General features: G+C 67.6%; 1 protein-coding gene across 17 annotated transcripts in view; it reads right to left on the bottom strand.

Annotated features, from left to right (window-relative positions):
* KIF1A (kinesin family member 1A) overlaps nucleotides 1–18,202 on the bottom strand; it is a 66,536-nt gene that overhangs the window by 37,569 nt on the left and 10,765 nt on the right. For 7 of the 17 annotated variants that reach the window (XM_060107263.1, XM_060107264.1, XM_060107265.1 and 4 more), the window contains exons 6-23: nucleotides 18,079–18,190; nucleotides 16,711–16,788; nucleotides 16,349–16,414; nucleotides 15,884–15,901; nucleotides 12,809–12,884; nucleotides 11,449–11,527; nucleotides 10,657–10,799; nucleotides 8,896–9,029; nucleotides 7,921–8,000; nucleotides 7,603–7,678; nucleotides 5,202–5,281; nucleotides 4,816–4,922; nucleotides 3,832–3,915; nucleotides 1,926–2,106; nucleotides 1,772–1,844; nucleotides 1,500–1,593; nucleotides 606–754; nucleotides 78–256 (exon numbers count right to left, since the gene is read on the bottom strand). In XM_060107263.1, coding sequence (XP_059963246.1) covers nucleotides 78–256; nucleotides 606–754; nucleotides 1,500–1,593; nucleotides 1,772–1,844; nucleotides 1,926–2,106; nucleotides 3,832–3,915; nucleotides 4,816–4,922; nucleotides 5,202–5,281; nucleotides 7,603–7,678; nucleotides 7,921–8,000; nucleotides 8,896–9,029; nucleotides 10,657–10,799; nucleotides 11,449–11,527; nucleotides 12,809–12,884; nucleotides 15,884–15,901; nucleotides 16,349–16,414; nucleotides 16,711–16,788; nucleotides 18,079–18,190 — 1,809 coding nt within the window. Of the gene's footprint in view, nucleotides 1–77; nucleotides 257–605; nucleotides 755–1,499; nucleotides 1,594–1,771; nucleotides 1,845–1,925; nucleotides 2,107–3,831; nucleotides 3,916–4,815; nucleotides 4,923–5,201; nucleotides 5,282–7,602; nucleotides 7,679–7,920; nucleotides 8,001–8,895; nucleotides 9,108–10,257; nucleotides 10,285–10,656; nucleotides 10,800–11,448; nucleotides 11,528–12,808; nucleotides 12,885–15,883; nucleotides 15,902–16,348; nucleotides 16,415–16,710; nucleotides 16,789–18,078; nucleotides 18,191–18,202 lie in introns of all 17 variants that reach the window. The other 10 variants (XM_060107261.1, XM_060107266.1, XM_060107267.1 and 7 more) reach the window with 3 other exon arrangements.

Genomic DNA, 18,202 nt, shown 5'->3' with positions numbered 1-18,202 from the left:
CTCCATTTCAGTGGTCTCGGCCCAGGCCCAGGGAGCAGCCCCACCCCACTGCCCACCGCACGGCCCACCCGCTGCACCTAAGTTTCTCCAGCGTCCAGTAGTGGGTGGCCCCATTCTTCTGGTCCTGGACCTCCACGGCCACGATGGTTCGGGGGAAGGGGCGAGTCTCTCGGTCTTTGGCGGCCTCTGGGGGCAGCAGGTCAGGCGGCAGTGGGGAGTACAGTGTGTCCGTAAGGAGGACAAACTGGAACTGGACCTGTGACCGGTGAGGAGGATGCCCGTCAGCCCAGGGAGGGTGGAGCCTGGCCCTGGAAGGGCCTCCTTCCCGCTGCCTGTCCCTCAGCCATCCTCGGAAACTTCCCACCGGCTCCACCTGGAGAGGAGGCTCCACCTGCCCACCGGCCTGCCTACGCGTCCCCCTCCGTCAGTCCCGGGCCCCCCCTCCAACCGCCCATTCTCCTCCCGGGGACTGCAGGTCAGGGGGTCTGCCCCGCCCCCCCAGGAGGCGGAGCAGCCTGTCACCAAGGCTCGGCGGGAAGCCGGACGGGTGACGCCCGCCCTGCGAGGTGCAGACAGCAGGGGCAGGCACAGCGGCAGGGGCCCACCTTCTTCCTGAGCTCGACGCTGATGGCGTTGGCCTCCTTGAGGAAGATGGCGTTGCCCCACAGCAGGTCCCGCAGCGACGTGAACTGGTACCACTTCCACTTCCGGAAGGCCCACACTGCCAGTTCACACTCCCTCTCCGTCCACTGGACTGCGGGGAGAGGCGCACGGGGTCATCCCGGGGCTGGGCGCTTGGTGTGCGGGTCCCCAGTTGCACACTGACTGGCAGGAAGCTCTGCCACAGGGGACAACCCTCGTGCCCCAAAGAGGCGGCCGGCTCCCCCAGTGTGAGCGCCAGCGTCCTGAGAGTCGGGCTGGAGCTCAGCAAGGACCTGGGGGCAGTAGTGGGGCGGGGGCAGGAGAGCAGACCGGGGCTTGTCCCACACACCCTCTCGGGTGGACGAGTCCAGCCGGGGGAGGCCTGGTCACTTCAGCACAAAGGTCCCGACCAGCTGACCGGAGGCCGAGCTGGACGTGAACACCCTGCCCTTGGGCCACCCTCGGGCCCCCAGCAGCAAGAGGTCAGCCAGTGGGCCGCCCAAGCAAATGCTCCCAAAGCGGGTCCCGAGGTGTGGAGCAGAGACCTTGTCCGGGGAGGAGCACCAACCTCCCTTGGGCAGGACAGGGGTGAGTGGACGCAGGGTGCCCGCCTGGGAGCACCCACCCTGCCCCATCCTCCTCACGCTCCAGGCCGCCCCCACCAGAACCAGCAGGTGTGTGGGTGTGTGCGTATGCACAGGTGCTGTGCTGCTGCAGCACAGCCTCCCGAATCCTGCCTGCAGACCACGGACCCCAGGGCAGAGGTGCCAAGCAGCTGACCTGCAGGGAGCGGCCCGGGCCGCCTCTTTGCTGAGACCCCTCCGCAGCCCACCTCCACGCGGGACAGGGCTCCTCACCTTCGTCCTCCGGCCCCTCCTCCTCTTCGTTCACCTCCGGGTAGTACCGGGAGTCCATCTGCTTCTGCAAGGCCTCCAGCTTGCTCTCGTAGTCCTGGCGCAGAAGCGAGGCCTGTGGCTCCACATGGAGACCAGCCCATGTCCAGCCCTCCCACCCGGGCCCAGGCCCAGGGTGCCCGGACGTAGCCCCAGCACAGCGGGCCTCCCCACTCTGTCCGGTTCCACCCCTCGGCCCTTCCCCTTTCAGCAGCGAGCGCCCGGGCCGCCCTCACCAGCCTCTGCTGCTCCAGGAGGTAGGTGGCCTCCTCGCGCTCTCGGCGGTACTGGTCCTCCAGCTCCTGGAGCCTGCAAGAGCGTGCGGGGGTGAGGGCGCGCGGGCGGCGGCGGGATCCAGGGGCGCCCAGGCGGCAGTCCCCGGGGCCTCACCTCTGCTCCATCTCCTGCTTCATGTCGATGCCCTGCTTCTCCAGCAGCTCGCGCTGGGCGAAGGCCCAGTCCACGGGCTCGTTGGGCGTCTCCGCGCAGGGCGTGCGCTCACGCTCCTGCCTTGCCTGCTCAGGGTGGTTGAACCGGAACACGTGGCTCTTTCCCATGATGATGCGGTTTCCTGGGGGATGGAGGCGAGGCCAGAGTCGGTGGACCTTTGGCCTCGGCTGGTCTCGGGGGTGAGGCGGGGAGGAGGAGGGAAAGAGGAGGAATGCAGCCGGGGCTGTATCCTAGCACTGCCCACACCTGGGAGGGCCTCCAGCTGCCCGGAGCCGGCCCTCTGGGTCCTGTGCCCGGGGTCGCCCCTGCTGGGGGGCCTCCCCACTCTCCCCGGTTCCTCCCCTCGGCCCCTCCCCTTTCAGCAGCAGCGATGGTGGCAAAACACAGTCCTGGGGCTTCTCCACTGCCCTGTCCCCTCCACGGCCCCACAGGTGCCACCCCCGGGCCAGCCTGGCCTCCTGCTCCCGTGCCCTGGGCCTTGGCACTCCCCTACCCGAGGGCTGGGCTTGGCCCCCTCTTGCAGGGCCCCCTCCTGCAGGGAGCTTCCCTTCCCATCTGTCCCACCGGCGGAAGCAGGGCGGGGGTCTGCGTGTTCCCAGGGTCAGGGTCCACCCTGTCTGCAGGACCGTCCAGGGCACACCTGTCCCACGAGGGCAGGGCCTGCTGTCTCTGGACTGTCCTGCCAGTGGGGGTCTCTGTGGACGGCCTAGTTTCTTTCCAGCTTCCTCCAGGAACCACGGCTCTGCCTTGTGGCCTACAGAGCTGGCTCAGCCCCTCTCCCCACAGGAGAACCCGGGCCTGTAGGCTGGTCCTCTCCAGGCCTCCCTCGTCCCTCCTCCAGCTCCCGAGTTCGGCCGCCCCTCCCAGCCCGGGCCCTGCCCCGAGCCCACAAGCACCAGGCCCCATCCTGAAACAACAGGGGGGAGAAGGGAACCCTGGACCTGCCCTTGCCCAGCTCAACTGCCCCATCTCCTCACACTGGCGGCCAGGCGAGGACGCCAGCCACTGGCGGCCAGGCGAGGCCCATGAATCCAGGACACGTGGTGTGTCCCTCCCTCAAAGCATGCCTCGGGACCCCAAAGGCAGGACCCTGGGTCCTGGAAGCTAAAAACAAGGCCCTTCAGGGTGGCCGGAGAGGTCTGGATGTCAGGCTGCCAGGCGTCACCTCCTAGGCCTCCCATCCCCTCTGCACCACCAGTTGGGGAAGGGGAGAGTCCCCCTCATTCTTAGCAAAAAATCACCCCAGCCAAAGTTGACACGATGGTCAGTGTTGTGTGTCAGTTTGGCGGGCTGGGGAGCCCAACGGTGCACCTAAAATCACGTGACCTCCAGACAGGAGACCACCCACCATTACGCAGGTGGGCCTCCCCATGTCGGGTGAAAGGCCTCAGGAGCTAAACTGAGGCTTCCCTGAGGAGAAAGTCCCGCCCGTGGATTTCAGACATGCCTGTCCAGCCCTCACCTGAGCCAATTCCATTAAATAAATCTCTTGATAGATGGACAGATAGACAGACATACATATCTCCAGGTGTGTTTTAGAACACGAGGACACAAAGCCAGGGGGGCCGGCATCCGGAGGCCGGTGCAGCGCACACCCCGCTGGCTGTTCCTCTGTTCCACAATGCGCCAGTGCCACTGGGGCTCTGGGACAGGCACCCCACTGCCCGGAATCCCGCCTCGGCTGGCCTGCAGCATCGACTCAGCGCCGCTGGAGCAGCCTTCCCCCCCCACCACCCCGGGCCCGTGCGCTGCCCGGCTGGTGGGGGGCAGACTGGGGTGCCGCACAAACAGGAGGGGCGCGTGTGCAGGGCAGGCGGCGCAGGGGCCACCCCTGCCTCCACTGTACCTGACCGCAGGACACTGGGCTCCGTGACTTTCTTGCCATTGACGTAGGTGTCTGCCCCCTCACAGGGCTCCAGGGTCACCACGGCTATAGGACAGATGGGGGCACAGAGAGGAGGACGGTGAGGGGCTGTCCTCCTGGCCACGTCCCCATCTGAGCCCAGCAAGCCCCACTCAGGGTCGGGGGCAGGGGGCTCGACCCACCTGGCCACCTGCCACCCAGGCGCAGCCCCCGCCAGGCCCCTCTCCTCCCTGTGGCACCTGGCTTGGGCCTCGAGAAGGCGGAGGGGCCTCTCAGCCCCTCACAGATGAGAAAAGTGATGCCCAGTTGGGAGGCTCACGGGCCCAAGTCAGAGGTGGGGAGGCCGTGCTGGGTGACCGTCCCGCCCCGCAGGGTCTCCAGGTGGGATGGGAAACAGTGGCTCGCATGTCCCCAGGAGTCCCAGAGCCCCTCCTGGCTTTGTGCCCACCCACCGAGGGGAGAGAGAGCTTCGGGGACAGAATTCTGGGAGAACCAACGTCCGCAACACCGTTTAAGGCCACCACCCTGAAATGGCCAGGTCACAGAGGGGGCTTTGGTCACTGGTCTGCATCCTAGAGGCTGTCCAGACACCTGCCCTGATCTCGGGGGCCGTGGGCACTGGGACAGCCCAGCAGGTGCCTTCTCGAGAAGGAAGGGTCATGCCCAGAACCGGCAGTGGGGACGGAGGCCCGAGGGCAGGCCGGCCAGGGAGATGGACAGATGGCCGCTCCCAGCCCACGGGAAGGCGTGGCCTAAGAATAGCCATCCCTTCAATCCAGGCTCAGTGCCCTCCCACCCGTGAGCACCCCAACCAGCCCCCTGTGCAGGGATGGAGCTGCATGTCCCCAGCCCAGCCTTCAGAACACCTTTCGGGGTGGGGGCAGGGGGGCTCCCGGGACTGAATGGGGAGCCAGGAGGGCTGACACCAGCAGCGCCGGGTAGGGGCGGGGCCGGGGGAGGCCATACCTTCACTGCCCCCTCGGGAGTCGCTCCGGAAGACGCAGTGCTTCTCCTTGATGAAGTGCCCGCTCAGGACTATGTCTTGCCGCTTCTCTGCGCCTTCCCGGCCCACTCTGCGTGTGTGGTGCGGTCGTCAGCGCCGGCTGGACCCAGGGCACCACGACACCACCCACTGGCCCGCCTGGTCCCCCTGCAGCCCCCAGGATGCCCAGCTCTTACAGGAAACGCCTGGAGAGCACAAGCGGGGGTCCAGGGGACAGCCCCCAAAGCGGCCTGGCCTGGGGGAGCCACACTGCCCAGAGGGGCCCACAGCGCCCCTGCCAGCAGATGCCCGGGCTCAGCGACCCCTCAGTCGGGGAGCCCAGCCCTCCCCTCGCCCCGCCGACCCCCACCTGGTGATCCCATCCTTGATGTAGTAGAGAAGGCACTCGGACATGAGCGGGTCCTCATTCAGGTTGACGAGATGCGGCGTCTGTGGAGATAGAAGGGTCACCTCTCTTCGGGGTGTGGGGGCGGGAGCCCAGCCCGGGCTGCCTGTTGCCCTCTCTCCCCCCAGGACCAGACCGCCACCCGCCCTAGGCCTGGCCTCTCAGGGGACACAGTATCCTCCCAGCCTGGCAGAGAGGACAGGAGATGTGAAGGAAAAGGCTCCTGAGGAGGAGATTTTGATGGGGACCCCACAGTCTTGAAGGGAGGACAGATGCCAGGTGGCACTTGGGGGGCTGGGCTTCGGGAGGGGCTGGGACCCCAGCTCTGAGCATTTGAGTGCCCAGGGAGTGCTTGGAGGCTGTGGTAGGCCCTTGGATGTGCAGGGCAAGGCTGGGTCCCATGGGACCTAGGCCTGGTCCTCCATCCTAAAACAGGGCTGCAGGTCCCCATTCCAACCGGGGCAGCCAGGAGCTGAGGGGCCCGGGATTAGGACGCTGGGCAGGGAGGGGTCGGGCCCTGGATGCCAGGGAGCAGAGAGGCTGTGAAAAAAGTCCCCCTGAGCCACCCAGGTCAGACGCCCATACCTGTCATAACCACAGGTCTACCAAAACATGACCCAAGGCCAAGGTGACCACTTCCCGCCAGCTGCCCCGTCTAAGCACTGCCCTCGGCTCCCCACCCCATCCCGTGCCCAGGGCAGCCACTGCAGGCTCTGTCCGCTGGGCCTTGGACCAGCACCCCCTATCTTCACTTTCTCCACTGTTCTCACCCGGGGTCTCTGGGCCCTGACACTTCCTGACCTCACACCCGGTCCTGGGCAAGGATCCTGCAACATGGCAGACGCTGGAACAGCTTCCTGTTTCCCACCTGGCACCTTGGGGCAAGCTGCCCCCACCCTGAGCTGAAAATGCCTCTAACACCCCTGCACAGGGTTGTGGACACCTGGTCATCAGACATAGGACAGACCATCCACAGCGGCCCCTTCCCCTGAGCACAGAAGGCGTCCAGCCAGGAAGGGCCTGCGCTCCGCTCCCTCCACGGGGCCGAGCGGGGGACCCAGCTGGCCCATGTGCTTCTCCGGAGTCCTGGGGACCCCACTGTCCTCCAGAGGAAGTGTCCCTGGTGGTCCCGAGGGCCGCCCTCCCACTCCTGGACAGTGTCCAGACCCGGGGGCACCAGCAAATCCCTCTGCCACCAATGAAGCCAAAGGACTGCACAGCCAGTGTCCCGAGGGCACTTGTACCCCAGCTTCGCCTGCCCACCCCGGGGCACTGCGCCCAGGGACAATGCAACAGCTCAAGAGCAACGCATTCCAAATGAAGACCAAAGGCCTATCTAACAGGGAGTGAAGCAGGACCCCACCAGGGTGCCACCTGCTCCCCGGCCTGCCGAGGTTCTCCCAGGCACCCCTCCTTCCTGTTTCTGGGCCTCAGCTGCTCCCTGGGCTGGAGTGCATGGGTGCAGAAGAAGCCTGAGGAGCCTGGCCCTGTCCCCAGGGAGCAGCCACCCTAGCAGATGTGCCCATCCTACCAGCGCCCCGTGCTCCTTTTCCCTTGGTGCCCCAGTGGCTCCGTGAGGGCTCCACGTGCCGCCAGCTTCGGAGACTGGCAAACAAAGAAACCCTTTGCTGGGGTGAAAAGTCAGCCAGGCACTTCCTCACCAACAAGGCAGCAGGGGCAGGGCCTGCAGAGTCCCGTGCTGGGGTCAGAACAGACTGCCACGGCCTTCCAGGCAGGCTTCTGGGCTTGAAGCTCAGCTCCTAAGGGCTCTAAGGGTCTGGCACCTTCGGGGTGGGTGCATGGGTGTGTGGGTCTGGGTCCTGGAATCACGCAGAGACTTTTTCCCTGACGCTCGTGCTTCGCCCCATCTGAGCGACTGAACAGGGGGTGGCGCCCTGCTCCATGTGAGGGCCGGGGCCACGGGCAAGCTGGGCCTGGGTGGGAGGAGAGGGGTGCTGGGACGGCCAGACCCTGCTTTAGCTGATCTCCAAGAGGGCAGCTGGCTCCCAGCTCGTGTCCAGCCAGGCCCTGCCCATGAGGGGTGCAGGCTCCTGGGGGGTCCAGGCCCCACCTGTTTCAGGACCCTGGTCTCACCCCAACCTGAGGGGCCCAGTCCACCCCTCAGGCAGCTAAGTGACCTCTCTGACGTCCTAAGGCCATAGGGACATCCCACCATGAGGAGGCAGGGTCTAGGCTCCACACAGGGAAAGGATGAATGCGGGTGAGCCTGGCCAGGTGCCTGGAGCCGCTCTCCCTGCTCCCAGAAGGACCCTGCTGACCTTCCAGGAGCTGACACCCTGCCAAGGGCCGCAGGTCCCCCAGCCCTGTCCACATCGGGGCAGCCCAGAGAATGGCCGGCTCCTACCTTTTTGGGAGAGAACACCCCCAGGGTGCCGCCGTCCTCCCTCATGGCCACACCCATCTCGGCCAGCAGCGCTTCCCTGGGGGACAGAGCGGGGGTCAGCACCCACACAATGTTTCATCTGGTCAATGAGTTCAGGTGTCCACTTGAGGGACTGGTCCCCTGACTGGGGATCGGGTCAATGGGGCCATTGGTGACGGGGGCGGTGGTCACTGGATGAGAGGGGATGGGTACGTCCTGCACTGGACACGGCCACCCCTGGGTACAGGAGCTGAGGGCTGAGCACAGGGCTGCTGCCAGCCCCCAGCCCGCACCGCCCACCTCTCCATCCGGATGGCTTCCGTCCGCCGCAGCTTCTCCTCCCAGGTCTCATTGAGCTCAGCGATGATCTTCTCCGTCTCCTGGGGAGCAGACAGAGCAGAGCGAGGTCAGCGCAGGGGGCAGGCGGTGGACAGAGCCCTTGGTGCCAGGCAAAGGGGAGACGAGTAGCCGGGCCTGCAGGGCCCAACACCCCAATTCCCAGGTCCATCCAGGCTGCTCCAAGTCTGAAAGGTCAAGGTGAAGGGCTGAGGGCTATTAGGTGCAAAGGACGCGTGTCTTTGCCGTGGACACACACAGAGAACAGAGGGAAAGGCAGAATAAACCCAGAGGGAGAAACAAACACGCAGGGAGACGCTGACGCCCGTTCTGAGGTTCGAATGCCCCTGGACCACGGGTGAGACGGACAGCACTTCCCCCATCAGCACTGCCTCCCCATCTCCTTCCCAGCCCCTACATTCCAGTGGGCCTCTGTACCCCAGGTCCATCCCGGGTGGACGCCTCCCGCACCTCAGGTGGGCCCTACGCCCCAGGGTGGCCGCACGGCCCACCCCCTCATCAGCCCGGGTCTGGCGCCTGTACCGTTGTCCCCTGCGTCTGGGCTCGCCGTCCACCGCTCACACCCAGCACCTTGTACCCACTCGCTGAAGGAAGCCAGTAACTCAAAGGCTAAAAGCAGCCCGCCCGTGGCCAGGCCAGGAGGGTGAAGGCCATGCAGGAGCAGGTATAAGCACGGAAACCCGGGAGGGAGGGCACAGAGGCCCTAAGACCCCCGCCCTAGTCAGCAGGTGGGCCCCATGGTCCTGGACAGGGCACACCGACCCCCTGGACGGGGGGCTTGGGGTCGGGGGCCAAGACGCACCCTGCGCCCCCCTGCACGGCTCACTTCGCCTCTGACCAAGCCCCTCCGCCTACGACCATCCAAGAGGAGGGGTCTTGGCCTAGCGTCCACCAGGTCCGAGCCCGGCCCTGCCTCACCTTCAGCCTTTCTATGGCCTCTTCACTGCCCGGGGCAAACAAGATGCGCTCGTGCAGGCTGGACACAGAGGCGGCACGGCTGGACAGGGCCGAGAGCGAGGACGAGGGGCTCACACCCACCAGGGCGTTGGTCACTGTGGAGAGATTGTCAGGGGCTGGACTCAGCTCCGCCCCGCCACGGTTACGATTATTGTTGTCAAGGTCGGACACGTCTACGGGAGGAAGGGGGGTAGACAGATGGGAGGAGAGAAAAGAAACACCAAGTTGGGAAAAAGCAAGAGGCAGGTCAAGAGAAGGTAGCAAGCAGGGACCACGAGCTGGGCGCCCGGACGAGCACATGCAATGCTGCCCCCGCCACGGAGCGGCTGCGCCACCAGGTCCCTCGGCATCCCCGCCCAGGGCCTGCACTCCCCCTGCACACATGCCAAGCCTGCGGGCCACCGGCGTCCCTGCCCTCCTGCCCACCGCCCTTTGCTGTCACTGCCCAGCGGCCCCCCTGCACGCAGGCCCTGACGCTCATCCTCATCCTCTCCGCCCCACCTCGCACCCGCCACCCACCAGCCTGCCACGCACCCCGAGCTGCAGACGCGGGCGGCGCTGTCCGCCCCGCTGAGCGCCCTGGCCAAGCCGTGGACTGTGGGACCTCCGAGGGAGCCCCCACTCCTCCAACGCAAGAAGCTGCTCTGGGCCCCCCGCCGCCCTGGCCTCCCTGCCCCCCAAGGCCCGGGAGTTGGGGTTGCCACACCCACTGGGGTGGGAGGTGCCCAGGCCCCTCCTGGCAGAAGCAGACACATAGCAGAGCAGCGGCAGACGTAGGACAGCACGGGCACTGGGGAAACTGAGGGCGCCCTGTGGCCCCTGGGGTGGGGAGGCCCCAGCACGTGCCCCTGCCCGGGGAGCCGGGCCCACAGCCAGCGGGAGACGCAAGCTGGGAGGACCTGGCCGAATTCACACTCCTGGCATTTCCAGGGGAAGGAGCCTTGGGGTGGGTGGGGTCAGAGGGGGGCCGGAGCCAGGAGTCGGGGATGGACCCGGCCCTATGAGCTGTCCCAGCCTCTGTGCTGACATTCAGGCCTCTAGGAGCACGGGGGGCAGAGAGCCTGACCTCAGCCACGCTTGGCCTGAGGAGGCCTTGGCTGCCCCGCGCCTCCCTGTTGCCTCAATTTCCCAGCAGACGCGGGGGTGAACCAGGATCACGGCTCGCAGGGTGCCGTGACAGAGGAGGGCTCAGGTCCCCCAGCCCCCAGAGGGGGAAGGCCAAGGAGGGGTGGGAGCGCCCCGCCCCCCCCACCGTGCTGCCCTACGCCCCGCGGGGCCGGGCCGAAGCAGGGATGCGCAGAGAGCAGCGGAGGGGATACACACATTTGGGTCCTCCGGGCACAGTGTTGGCTAAGGGGGGGAGGCGAGGGGGAGAGACAGAAACAGAAGAACAGGTTTGTCTCCAGAGGGCGCCGTCGCAGGCCGGGCATCAGGTAGGGTGGCGGTGGTCTTCAGCGGGACGGAGGGACAACCCCGGCACCGCGGCCGGCCACTGTGGCTTCCGGGAAGACCGTCACCGGCCTGCCTGGGCCAGCGGCAAACCCAAACCATGCAGCTCCCCAGGCCCAGTCCAGAACCCCGGCCCCCCACCCAGAGGTGGCTCCGCCTGGAGCCCGGAGCAGAGACTGGGCCTCGAGCCAGAGGGACCATGAGGGCAGCGGGACCTGCCCCAGCCCCACAGCCCCACTGCCCTGCCCGGGATGGGCGGGCACAGACACTCACTGTCGGCGATGTCACCGAGACCCTGGGCATACAGCAGGTCCCGCAGCCGCGTCACCTCATCCTTCAGCTCGCGGATCAGCTTGTTGTTGGGGTCCTCGTTGATGACGGCGTTACAGCGAATCTGCTTGGCCCGGTCCGCATACCTGGGCGGCAGAGGGGGGCTGGGGGCTGTGCTGCCCAGCGGCCAAGGGCACCCGGAGCCCCGCCTGCGCCCACCTGCAGGGACATCTCCGACAGGGAGTCACCAGGGCCACTGACCTACAGGGGGGCTTGCCACTTGGGGAAACCGAGGCCCCGGGAGGGGAAGGGACAGGGTGGAAATTTCTCCACACGGCGAGGCCTCCGCATCTGGACTTGTGGTCCCAGGTGGACGGTGCGAATCTAACCTGCGCTCCAGCCCTTTGCGGTGGCAGCCAAGAGGCCAGAGCACCGAGCCAGGCCGCCAAGCTGCTTCCTGCAGCCCAGGACGGCCCCTGGCCAGAGGGACCTTCAGACATGCCTGCCCCCTGCATGGCTTGTTAAAGACCCCGGTGGCTCCGTGGACCATGGGTGGGGGCAAACCGCTCAGCCCGCGAGCCCAGCTCTCCTGGTCAGATGGCAGGGGCCTGGGCCACTCGAGGCCACACGCAGTGGGAAACGGAATGGGGCCGAGAAGCGCCAGGTGCCCTGCCAGCCATTTGGAACCTCAAGAAGTCCAGGTGAGCCGGCCCTGCAAGGAGGCACCTAGAGGACCCACTCCCACCCAAGCCGGCTGGTGGGGGAGAGGGAGGGTCCAGGCCCCTCGGGACCCACCTCAGGGTGCTCAGTGTCTCATCGTAGTTGATGTCCGCGGGGCTCAGCGCCGCCACCATCGCTGTCCGCGAGTTCCCGCCTGTGGGAGGAGAGCAGGTGGTCCCAGCGGAGGGTCAGTCCCGCGGCTGCGCCCCCCTGCCCTCCCCCCACACAGGTGTAGCTGGGAGGTGAGCAGACAGCCGGCGGCCGGCCTCCCTCACCACGCCGGGCACTCGCTCACTTTTTGTCTACATAAAACCATGCTTTTCTGACATTTGGGGTCACATTACAACCAACAGGCCTCCCCCTCCCCATAATAAAGAGAAAAGTTGTGGAGAGTTTTATGGCGTTTACTACAAGGACTGTTTCTGTTCCATAAAAATTTCACTTTTATCCTTCTTACTTGGAATACGTTTCTTAATGTTTCACGTCAGATTCCCAGCTCGGGTCACATGGATCCCAGCATCAGGAAACGCACGGACCCACAGACCTCAGGGACCTGTGTCCCGGGGACCACATCCCCAGGGTGTGGCCTCCACACAGATTGCGAGGTGACGTTGCGAAGGGCTTGGGGTGCCGTGCTGTGAAGGGCCTCCCCACCCACCCTGGGGCGGGACCTGAGTGTGGCCCTGGGGGAGAGGCCTCTGTCCCAGCCGCGTCTCACATGAAGGGACACTCATTCCTGTGACTCTCGTGTCCTCTCTCGAGGGGCCCACCTGCCCCCAGGGTCTCCCATCTGCCCTCTCCTCCACCGGGAGGCCTGACACTGCACCCGACGCTGGCCCGAGCCGGGGACCAGCTAGGCTGGTTCTGGGGTGCAGGGTCAGCCAGCCGGGGCTCCGACGGCCCAGCCATGCCGCCGAGGAAGGCTGGAGACCCCCAGCTGTCCAGGTCCAACGGGTCAGCCCGGGGCTCCGTTTACATTCCTGGGTGTCAGGTCCCCGCCGAAAGTGTAGGTGGGGAGGACCCCAAGGCCATTCTGGGTGGGAACACATCGGAGTTGGGGCGTTTTGGGCTCCGTCTCCCCATCCGTCTCACTGGCTCAGAGCTCAGGTGGAGGGGAGGAGGGGGAACCAAGCAGCTCCCCAATAGCCAGCCAGAGGGCTCCCCAGAATCACCGAGGCCCAGAGGGTGGGTCCTTGGTCTGGGCGTCACAGCCCTGCGCCAGGAGCGCCGACACTGGCCGCTCAGCTGCAGCCCCGAGGGCTGTCCGGGTCCCCGGGCCTTGCATCGCTGACCTACTGCTGACCATTGGCCCGGGCCCCTGGGAGGACCCCCCGGGCTCGCTGCTCAGCCCGGGAAGGATGGGCACCCTCCCAGGCCGGGGAGGACAGGGCGGCGACCGGGCCGGGTGTCCGATCCGGGTCGGGCGAGTCCTCACCCAGGTTTTCCCGGAGAAGCCAGGTCAGCACCGAATCTCTGTAGGGAATGAAGTCTGTCTTCTTCTTTTTCTTGTTCTGCAGGAGAGGAGCGTCGAAGGTCAGCCCCGGGCCCACCGCAGGGGGAGGGAAGAGGGGGTCCAGCACAGGTGGGTCCCCGAAGTCCAGGCTGTCTGGGGCTCAGGGCGGGCTTGCTCCCAGGGCCTCTCCACGCCTCCCCCAGTCCCAGTGCCTCCGCTCGGGTTGCCATCAGGGACCGGCTAGCACGTTCCCTGGCCTCCCCCCTCCTCTGTCGCCACAGTGTGTCTGGGCCACACGGCCGGCCGAGCCCAGGCGGGCTGATGCCAGTGGCCACGGCCAGTGCGTCCTCACTCCGCGCCGTCAGAAGGACCAGCGCGAGCCCATCGCCCCACAGACGCCGCCAGCGGCGCTGCTGACCGAGGTCGAGAGGCCCCTCGCCTGCAGGAAGCCCCGCGGGGCCCCTCCCTGTGCCCGTGAAGCCGCCTCCGCCTGCGCCAGGCCCGGGCCGTCCCGCCGAAGTGGCTCCGAAGCCCCCACAACCTGGTCCCCCTCCCCACCCCCTCCCCCGTCAGGACGAGGCTCCCTCAGGCGCCACTAAGCGTGGCACAGCGACTTGCCCACGCCCCTCGTTTGTGCACATGTTTGCTTCAGGAGCGGCTGCTCGGCAGCCGCAGCGGCCCCCAGGGTCCCGTGGGGCGTTCCTCGGGGCGCAGACGCGTCACCCCCGAGGGGGGCCTGCAGGGGCCGCCGCTGGGGGGTAGGAAAGGCCGTGCAGCCCCCCCGCGAGAGAGCAGGCGTGGCGGCGTCTGGCCCCCAAAGCGCAGCTTCTTTCCCACTGCCAGCTTGGTGGGTGAAAAGACTCCCCTTCCGCCTCGGGTGTTGATGCTTTGACCCCGAGGGTGAATTCTCGGCCACGTGTGTCGTACTCCTCGTTCCCCTAGTGGACGCCCCACGGTCACCCGGTCACCCCATGAGGAGCCCAAGCGGCGCCCCTGACTCGGTGGCTCCCTCAACGTCCCTCCCTCCACTCCGCCGGCCCGGCCGCGAGCGCCGCGGCTCCAGGACCTTCGCCACCCTGACCCCCGGCCGCCCCTCCCGCCAGCGGCTCCTCCCACGGCAGCCCGGGGGCGCATCCGGCTGCAGCCACAGTCTTCCTGAGCCGTGGCCAACCCGTGGCCGCTTCCGCTGAATCACAGCCAGCTGCTTCCCGCTGACACTGCGGGGCGGCTCAGGCCCGGCCCTCTGGCCTCGTCGCCCACGGGCCTCCGCGCTCCCCCGCGCTCCCGGCTCCAGGCGCTGAGCCCCAGCGCTGGTCTCGCTCGGCTCCTGCAAGTCTCCATCGCGGCTCCTCACAGTCCCTTCCCGGCTCCCCACGCGGCTCCCCACGCGGCTCCCCACGCGGTTCCTCACGCGGCTCCCCACACGGCTCCACACACGGCTCCCCACACGGTTCCCCACGCGGTTCCTCACGGCTCCCCACACGGTTCCTCACGCGGTTCCCCACACGGCTCCACACACGGCTCCCCACACGGTTCCCCACGCGGTTCCTCACGGCTCCCCACGCGGTTCCCCACGCGGTTCCTCACGGTTCCCCACACGGTTCCCCACGCGGTTCCTCACGGCTCCCCACACGGTTCCCCACACGGTTCCTCACGGTTCCTCACAACATTTCTTACCCAGTTCCTCACACTTCCTCTCACACCTCCAGTCTCTCACAGTCACACCAGCTCCTCCCAGTTCCGCTCAGAGCTTCTCAGAGCTCCCCAGGTGCCTCGCATACTTCCACACGCCTTCTCACTCGTCCCCACACAATTCCACCCGCACGTCCCTCCCAGGTCCTCGCACCATCAGAACACACTTCCTCTCACGTTTCCACCGTTCCCAAGAACCACACGCTTCCTAACGATTCTGCGCACAGTTGCACGTGTTCCCACACGCGCCTCACAGCTTCTTGCACAGGCCCCTGCCAGGTCCTCGCACTGGTCCTGGTCCCTCCCCACGCTGTTCCTCACAGCCCAGGCTCCGCACGGCTCTCCCACCGCCACACGCAAGACCCCACGCCTCCTCACACGGCGGGCCCACGCCTAGCTCCTCCCGCGGCTCCTCACAGACCCCCCACAGCTCCCGCTGGGCCGCAGCTTCCCTCGCTCCCTCACACAGGGTCCCTGCGCAGAGCAACCCGCCTACAGCCCAGCCCCGCACACGGCTCCTCCGGTCCCTCGGGCCCCGCACACACCACCCGCGCCCGTCGCCCGTGGCCCTTCAGGCTTCGCACAGCTGCTCGCAGCGCCCAGAGTCCCTCCGCCTCCTCAGAGCCACCCGCTCACTTCCCCCAACACGGCCACGCTTGCCTGCCATTCGCCACACTGCCCGTCACGCAGGTCCTGCGTATTCGCCCCCGAAGCTGCTCACGGTTCCTCTCACAGCTCCCCCGGAGCCGCGGTGCCCCGCGCCGTCTCCGCTCCTCACAGGGCCCCGCCCAGCCCTCCCGGGAGCTCCGCCCCCTCCGCCCCGCCCCGCCCCTGCTCGGCTTCCTCTCACAGCTCCGCACACACGTCCACGCGGTTAGCTCCTCTCAGACCTGCACGCGGCTCCGCTCGAGCCTTCTCACAGCTCCCAGCGCCCGACTCCCCTCCCCGCTCCTCACGCAAACCAAGCTCTTCCCACCTCAGTGCCTCACACCGCTCGGCGGGCTCCCCAGCTGCAGGGTGAGCGCCCACCGGGTGCTCCTCAGCCCCCAGGCCCCAGCCCCGGAGCAGCCTCGCCCACGACGCCCCCGCCCCCCAGGCAGGCTGACGAGAGGCCACCCTCCTGCTCAGGGTCACCGTCCTTGACGAGGCTCCTCCCGTTCGTTCACCACGATCTCATTTCCCGCCATCTCTCATCCACCCCCGCGGCGCTGCTCTCCCCGCACCGGCACCGGCGCCGGCCCAGCTCTGATCGGGGCTGGTGTGGCCCACGGTGGCCCTGCTTCTCAGGCTCCCCCGCCACCCGACCAAGAGGGCTGAGACACCCCCCCCCCCACTCCCTGAGAAGCGAGGAAAGAAGACGCTTACCTTGTTGGGCCCAGAGTCCTGCAGAGGCAAAGACAGAGTCTGAGGACAGAGCTCGCTGGGCCCAGGGGCAAAGGGGTGGGAGGAGCCCAAGCACAGCCCGAGCCCCCCTCACCACACTGCCTACTCTTCACCGCCCACCAGGCCCAGCCCCTCACCCCGAGGGTCCCTGCTCCTCCTGACAGCCCGGGGGGCCACCCAAGGTCACTGCCCCGCCCACAGCCCAAGGCCACCCCCAGGGCCCTGTGGGGAGGTGGCACATCCCCATTTCACAGGTGGGACAACTGAGGCTCAGTAGAGTGACACGGTTGTGGCTCCATCTCCAAGCCTCCAGGCTTTTCTGTGAACCTGGCCCCACAGCAGGGACAGGTGGCCACTCCCGGCATCCCCCCAGCAGGGCAGGATGGAGGTGCCCGCTGTCCCCCCACCCCCGAGTCCACCTGATCGCAGCACATGGAGCCCGCTCACCATCTCGGCCAGCGCGGAGATGACCTTGCCCAGGGTGGTCAGGGACTTGTTGATGTTGGCTCCCTCCTGCGTAGGGAAGATGAGGCCGGGCGTCAGGAGGCCTCAGGCCCCTCGCTCCGGCAGGACCGGGCCTGAGCCACTCGGCCCTGATGGAGACCCAGCGCCCAGCCCTCCACCGTTGACCCTCCCCGCTTCCCCGTCCCACGAGAGCAGGAGCAAAGGGGGGGCCCACCCGAGGCCGGCCCGCCTCCCCCGCCACCAGGGTCTCGGTCCTTGCTCCCCGCCGCCCCCTGGTCCTGGAGCCGCTGGGCGTCAGGCCCCGCTGGCAAGTCGGTGGGGACCCTGGTGGGGGGTGTCCCTACCTTGAGGCGCGTGCCCTTGGCCCCTGTGGAGTCGGCCCGCTCGCTCCCGGCCAGGTCCACCAGGCTGATTTTGCTCACCTGCGGGGACACGTGTGTCACGTGCCGGAGCTGCGACGCTGCGTGGGCCCCCGCCTCCCCTGGGTGCAGCCTGCAGGGCCCTCCCCCTCCCCGGGGCCGGAGCGCCCCACCCTGTGGAGCCCAGCAACTCTGCTCCCAGCTCTTCCTGTTCTCCTCTGAGGAGGAGGCGACCTTCCCTGGGAGGCTGCACGGCCTGCCCCAGCACCTGGCACCAGCTGCTCCCCGCCTGCTGGCCGCTCTTCACCCGCACGTCACTGTCACTACCACCCGTCCCACAGACCAGGCTCGTCGTGTGGTGGGATGTGAACCTGGCTCCGGAAGCCCCTTCCCCCACTGCCCACTGCCCCCGGAGCCGCCCGGGCACCGGGCAGGGGCCCCCTCCCCAGCACTTGGCTGGGCAGCCACATGCACCCGGGGAAGCCCAGGGCTGCGGGCAGGAGTCGCCTGGTGGGCCCGCCGGCTGCCCTGAGCCCGAGGGGTGGGAGCTGCAGGCAGCCCGCAGCCAGGCCCCCGGGAGGACGGCGCCAGGCCGGGGTGACCCGGCATCATCAGGGACTGAGCACCCCGACCTCCCCCCAGCCACTCTGCGGACCCCAGGGTGCTGCCTCCGGGAGCAGGGCCTGGCTGGCAGGGTGGCGATGGGGGGTGCCCAGTCAGAGAAATCGAGATGCTTAGGGTCAGAGCCACGGAGGGCGCCCGCCCTACTGCCCCTGCAGCGCCCACAGTCAGCGTATCTGGATAAAGGCCCCAGGAGACGAGGCCCCTGCCTGGGTCCACTGACAAGGCCAAGGCTCATGGGAAAGGCATCTGGGGCGGGGGCAGTGGGCGGGGCCGCTCAGCACAACCTCTCCTTTGTGCTCACAGATGCCGGCGCCCACGGGGTGAGGGGCACCCGCAGCCTGCACCAGGGCCCACGGTCAGCCTGTGACGGGCATCACAACCTGCGGCCTTCGACACCGCCCTCCAAGGGCCCCCGAGGCGTCTCCAGCCAGTGGGGCTGCCCTGGAGACGTCCCTCCTTGGGCCTACAGTCTCCACCATAACTGCCTGGCAGGAGGCTGTTCCAGGGTCCACGGCCCCTCCACTCAGTCCCTTCCCCACCCACATGGCGCCAAAAACCGAGAAGAGGTGGCCTCGCAGGCCTGGCCAGCCCCTCACCGAGGCCCGGGCTGGGCAGGAAATGGTCCGCACCCATGCCTCATGGGCCAGCATCCGGCTTGGCCTCCTCGCCCGCCTGACCGGCCCAACCCAGTCCCCGACCCGGGGCCCCGCCCACTGAGGCTGAACTCACTTTCTCTGTGGTGATGTTGGTCTCTGCATCGTGGCGCTTCTGCGTGAAGATGATGTTGAAGACAGCGTGGGAGCGGCTGCTGGTCTCGTTCATGTTCGTGGCCGCCACGGTCCTGGGGAACAGA

Source organism: Mesoplodon densirostris, chromosome 8 (genome assembly GCF_025265405.1).
Source record: "Mesoplodon densirostris isolate mMesDen1 chromosome 8, mMesDen1 primary haplotype, whole genome shotgun sequence".
NCBI classification, from domain to species: domain Eukaryota; kingdom Metazoa; phylum Chordata; class Mammalia; order Artiodactyla; family Ziphiidae; genus Mesoplodon; species Mesoplodon densirostris.
The sequence above is the reverse complement of the archived record's forward strand: the minus strand, read 5'-3'. Positions and strand labels throughout refer to the sequence as shown.